The sequence below is a fragment of the Zalophus californianus genome, chromosome 14 (assembly GCF_009762305.2).
Source record: "Zalophus californianus isolate mZalCal1 chromosome 14, mZalCal1.pri.v2, whole genome shotgun sequence".
NCBI lineage: Eukaryota > Metazoa > Chordata > Mammalia > Carnivora > Otariidae > Zalophus > Zalophus californianus.
The window spans coordinates 89,609,069-89,615,068 of record NC_045608.1 but is presented as its reverse complement, the minus strand read 5'-3'; the positions used below and the strand labels follow the sequence as shown (position 1 = coordinate 89,615,068).

Genomic DNA, 6,000 nt, shown 5'->3' with positions numbered 1-6,000 from the left:
CTCAGGTCATGATCCTGGAGTCCCGGGATCGAGTCCCGCATCGGGCTCCCTGCTCAGCGGGGTGGGGGGGGGGGTCTGCTTCTCCATCTGACCCTCCCCCCCTCATGATCTCTCTGTCTCTATCTCATTGTCTCTCTCAAATATAAACAAAAAATCTTTAAAAAAATAAATAAACTGTGTGGGCATACAAAGATTGGGTCATATTTTGTGGTAAGGCAGGTACCACATGAAAATGAAGGTCATTTCTGAGAAAGATCACCTGGGGAAGAGTCAAATCTTTAGTCCGGAAGCTGGAACTAGGATGATAAGCCCCAGGTGGGAGCTGAGGCTGTGTTCAGCATGCACCTTGACCTGGGATTTGAAGAGTTTGGATGTCTAAGATTATATTTGTGGGTAGAGCATAAGCAGCTGTCCTCAAACATACAGAGGGAGACTGGGACTTAGCATGATGTGTCCCTAGAAAGGGCTCCCACTGGGTGTGTGCTCATAGTCACTTAAGGAGAATTAAGAATCTAATGAACTGAATCAGTTGACATCACTGCTTCATTTATTGAAGTTGAATAGAGTCTATCAGGCTGTAGGATCACTGTATCGTGGAAAATTATTTTTTGCTTCCTTTAGCAAAGTTCATTTGAATATTCTGGTCCTGCTGTAAGAAAGCTAAGAGAGAGCTGTTTCTTCATACTTATGCCAGAGTGCCAAGGAGGAGAGTAGGGTGGTAGTGGGTGGCAGGGAGTGATATCAGTAATCAGTGAGAGAATCAGGCAAATAAGGATATCCAGAGACTAATATTTACTTCCTTCTAGCATCAACCTTAGAGGTCCAAAGTGATATTTTTATTCAGGTAGGTAACTGTTCCTGACATGGCGATTCCAGCTTGCAAGAACTCCACTGCCCTCTTCATCATTCACATCACTTGTACACTTACGTGGATGCATCAAGCACTTTGCATAGCTCCTAGGTGTGTACATTGTTCATTTTAAGCTATTTTCATGCTGCTGTTGCTGCATTTAGCCTCTCTTTTTTTGTTTCCTAGACTGGGAAAGAAAGAAAACAGTTTTATCTTTAGTAGATGTCTTGGGAAAAGTTAGAAACTTGGGAAAAGTAAAGAAAACTTATCTTTAGTAGATGTCTTGTGAAAAGTTAGAAAACAAGTGCCTCTTGCTAGTGACAGATAAATAAATCCACATTTTTCAGTATGGTTAAAGTAAAATTATGACATTTCCAAGTACTTACATGCCAAATTCTGTATCAGTTTATACCCTTATTCATCCCAAAACATTCATTGAGCACAGACTGAGTGCTAGGCACTGTGCTGAAGACACAGCTGTGACCCTCAGAGTACCTGCCCTTGAGGAACTCTTGGCCCAGTGAGAAGGGCAGATGTGTAGACTGATGACTTAGTGAGTGTGTGATAATCAGAGAATCAAGGAATACTGAGTAGGCATTAGTGGGAGGGGAAGAGTGATCATGATCAGCACATGCCTCCTCCAGTGTTGACTCCCTAAGCTGAGTCAAAAAGGGCCCTGAGTTCTAGGCCCAGAAAAAGGAAGCGGGAGAAAGGAGTGAGGAGAGTACTCTGGCAGAGAAGGGGACTTGAGCAAGGGTGTGGAAGTGAGGATAGGATGCTGTGTCTCCAGAGAGCTAAAAATAGCTCACTGTTGCTAGGCTGTAGGTTGGAGGTGGAAATGACAAAGGATGGAGCTAGAGAGAGGCAGATTTTGAATGATCTTGGACGCTCTGGTAAGGAATGGGAACTTTAGTTATTGGGAGACACTGGAAAATCTTAGGCAAGTAGTGTTGTGATCTGATTTTAATTTAGATTCATTCTTCTATGGAAGATGGAGCTGAGGAATTGAAGACTAGAAGGGTAACCTGTTAAGTTATTGTAAGCAGGTAGGCGGGTAATCACGAAAGGCAGATCTGGCAGAATGGTACCAGGGATCAAAGAGGAGAACACTCATTAGATGTTTAAGAGGGAAAATCTCTTGGACTTGGTGATGGAATCAGTTTTGTGGATGACTTGGATAATTTGTAAGCTGCTAACTTGGGAAATACACCATCAACTGGATTTCATAGAACTGTCTGGAAACCTAAACCCTTTACAGAGTTAAATAGGATATCTGGAATTTTCCTTATGTATACCATTTTGCTCTTATTCTATTTACTTGTGCTGGAGACAAAAAGATTTTAAAAAATAAAGGTAATATTACAGCCATGTCTTACTATCAGACATTCTCCTTATGTGCCTGCTTCTAAAAATGGACATACAAGGAAAATGTGCCTGAGAATGTTTTTACAATAAGATATATAATTAATTTGTCATCGTTTGAAGTTAGTGAGAAAAATTGCCCTACCTCAGCAATGAATTTCAGACATTTGGTGAGCTTTGTGGTCAGATAATACCCATTGTTCTCTACTCCTCATTTCTGCTTCTGCAGTCCAATTGAACAGATTCTCAACTGACATTTGGTGTCATACATGAATAGAAACAACCTCAAGCCATACGTGCTTTATTTGGAAATGAATAAAAATGTAAAATACTTAGAAAATTTTGGAAATTATTGCTAATAGGACATTATTTAGAAATCAACCAAATAGGCTATATAGATGAGAGATTTAGATATTTTTTGAAGGAAAAAGTTAACTTATGCTAATATAGTATTTAAAAGACCTGGATACAATGTAAATTATCTGTGTAGATATTTGAATTGGGAGTCCCATCTTTGTAGAAGTGCCCATTCGTTTGAAGGAACCAGTTCTCTATGGTTATATCTCTATAATGGAAAATTTAACTATCAAGGGGCAGGAAAAGGCTGTTCAAGCACATCTTGTGCATGAGTGACAGAAATAGAAAATGAGCAAAAATGTAATCATGTTTGCTTATTTTTGCCTTATAGTGGAAAAGGAACAGTGCTTTTTACAGCATATTTTTACCTGAGGAACTTTAGGGATGGAGTTGGTTTTCTAAGTGTTTATAAAAGTGTCTTTGCTGGAGGGGAAGTCAGGAGTTTGTAAATATTTGTGTTTTGTAATTTCTCAGGTTCGTTTGTTTCCAAATTTGCCTAGATTTACTTCACCTTGGAGCACCGGCCAGATAGGATGTTTCCTCATACCTGTGTTTTAGAATAAGGAAGCCTTGTAGAATAATAATAGCAGTACTAGCTAAAAAATCTATTGAATGCTGCCTATGTGCCAGAACTTGTACTAAGCATATTATAAGCAGTGGCCTAGAACAGGTAACTGACTAGCTCATAGTTATGTATCTCTGATAATTCACTAAACCAGGGGCAGGATCCAGATAACTAGGGCCAAAGTTTTGTTTTTAACCACTTCTGGAGTTGGAACTGAGACTGAAATCTGGAACAGTATTGATGTTGGATTATAGATATAGCCATGATCTCAGGAGACTCACTGCTCTGCTAGAAGTCATGGGAAGATTCAGCAGTTCTGAGAACTGTTTAGGGAAGTAGTATAATCTTGTTTACTATTTTTAAAATATATAGGAACTTTATAACACTACATGTAAACATTTGAAAAGAGAAAAAGTCTCAAGTGAATAAGTTAAACTCCTGCCTGGAACAGCTAGAAAAAAGAAAAGAAAAATAAACATAAAGCAAACAGAAGGAACTAACACAGAAATTAATGAAATTGAAAAAAAGAAAAATAGAGAAAATCAAAAAGAAAGCTTGCTCTTTGAAAAGATCAGTAAAACTGACAAACCTCTAGCAATGCTGACAACCAAAAAAAATGAGAGAAGTCACAAATTACTAATATCAGGAATTAAAGAGGGGATATCAATATAAACCCTACAGACATCAAAAGGATAATAAAGGAGTAATATGAACAACACCACATATAGATTGACAATTTAGATGAAATTGTCATTGTTGATCAATTCCTCAAAAAGTATAAAATACCACAACTCACCCAGTGTGAAACATAATTTGAATAGTTCTGGAACTGTTACGGAGATTAAATTCATGGTTTAAAACCTCCTGAAAAAGAAATCTGCCCGTATGGTTTCAGTGGAGAACTCTACCTATTCTACTTTTAAAGAGCAGTAAAACTAATTCTACAAATATCTTCCAGAAAAATAGAAAAAAAAGAATACTTTCCAATTCATTCTATGATACCCAAACCAGACAAATACTATGTGTGCAAGAAAACTGCACACCAATTTCTCTTGTATAAACACAGATTAAAAAAACAATTCTTTAACAAAATATAATTTAGCAATAAACAAGTGGAGTGTCTTCAGAGGTGCAACGCTGGTTCAGTATTTGAAAACCAATGTATTCCATCATATGTGAAGGCTATTTGGAAAGCTTGGAAAAATGTTTTCTTCTCCATGGCCATGCATTCCAATGGAGGAGGTAAGCAGGGGGCAAGGGAACTAACATTCATGAGGCTCCTAATGCGGAAGAGCTGTGTTGAGTCTCTAGGAAGATGGCATACATGTGTAACCTGCTGTGTAGGTCCTTTTGGAATTCACTGCTGAAAAGGGCCTTAATAGATGACTTGATAATATGCTGAGATTTCTCCGTTTTTTCCCCTCAGACATTTGTAAATCTTCCTATGAGTGCTCGCTCAGCTGGGGAATTGCTTCTGGAGTCCAAGTGCTGTTGATCCTTTAGAATTTATGTGAACACTATACCGTTGAGACAAAAGAGGACAGACAAGCAAGCCCTCGTCTAGTGAGGGTCGACAGCCTAGACGTGCTTCAGAGCTTGAGGAGTCAGGACTTTTTCTTTGTACAGCACAAATTATTTCCCTGGGTTTTCTTCCTGTGAGATTGGGCACCCCTGGGGAGGGGAGTGTCGAGCAGAATTACTGAGTAACGATTCTGGGCAGCACACTGTTTCACTGAAGCGGAGAGATGGCACTGCGTGTTTTAAGTCCCCGAGGCTCGGGACTGTGCCATTAGGTTAACAGTTTAATAGTTAACAGACTCGCAGCGGAGCGACTTGGTTACACAGTGACATTCAGGGCTGCCTGATCTGCCCTGATTGCGAAATCGCGGCGAAGGTGGCGTGCGGCCCCTGGGCCCCCGCGGACCCCTCCTGGGACCGCCGCCCCGCGGCCCCACGCGGGTGCACCACGCCGGGTGCCATCCGCCCCCTGCCCCGCGACCTTCTGCGCAGATGCAAGAGAAACCCCGCCCCGGCTCGCCGCGCCCTCCGCGCGCTCCAACCACCGTGCTCCTGAAGGGCCCCTTCTGCAGCCAGTCGACGCCCGCGCGCTGGGCTGGGGCGCGCTGGGGTTGGCGGACGCTGTCGGCCGGGGGCGGGCCCCTTGAGTGACACGCGTTCTGTCCAGTCACCGGAGGCTGTGCGCCACCGCCCCCTCCGCGGCGGGGGCCGCCCTGCTGCGGGCGCTGGGTCGGGGCCCCGGGAATGTCCCGGGCGCAGCCAGCTGAGACGCGCCCTCCAGTTCTCCCGGCTCGGCTGGTGTTTGCACGGCCTGAGGCTCGCCGCGTTCCGAAATGGCCGAGCAGCCGGACCAGACTGTCAAGTACTACACCCTGGAAGAGATCCAGAAGCACAACCACAGCAGGAGCACCTGGTTGATTCTGCACCACAAGGTGTACGATTTGACCAAGTTCTTGGAGGAGGTGAGTTGGAGGGACGTGACGCCGGCTGGAGTTTGGGGTTTCTGTGAGGCGAGTGGTCTGTCCGCAGCGCGGCGGGGTTGACGTGTGCGACTGTGAGGCATGCACTCACCCGTGCGTGCACACCCGAGAGCGTGCCTCTCGCGTGCACCAGTGTTTGCATACCTGTGCTTACACACCTGGGGGCGCCCCCGCAGTCTGCACGCCTGTGCGCGCACGCTTGGGAGCGCCCCGAGGCGCGTCAGCCGGCCTCGCTGCCGGGCGAGCCCTTTCAGAAGAAGCCCGCGGCGCGCCGGCATCCGGCAGAAGCTGCCTCCCTCCGCGGGCGCGGGGAAGAGCGCCGCTCAGCACTCAGTGGGAAGCAGGCGCGTCTGGACCTGTCTTCCTGG

The 6,000-nt window shown here is 44.4% G+C and overlaps 1 protein-coding gene across 2 annotated transcripts in view; it reads left to right on the top strand.

The window, feature by feature from the left end:
• The first annotated feature begins 5,365 nt into the window (after nucleotides 1-5,365).
• Nucleotides 5,366-6,000, top strand: part of LOC113912710 (cytochrome b5) — a 36,392-nt gene continuing 35,757 nt past the window's right edge. For both annotated transcript variants that reach the window (XM_027576337.1, XM_027576335.1), the window contains exon 1: nucleotides 5,366-5,614. In XM_027576337.1, coding sequence (XP_027432138.1) covers nucleotides 5,486-5,614 — 129 coding nt within the window. In that variant the 5' untranslated portion in view covers nucleotides 5,366-5,485. The remainder of the gene's footprint in view (nucleotides 5,615-6,000) is intronic.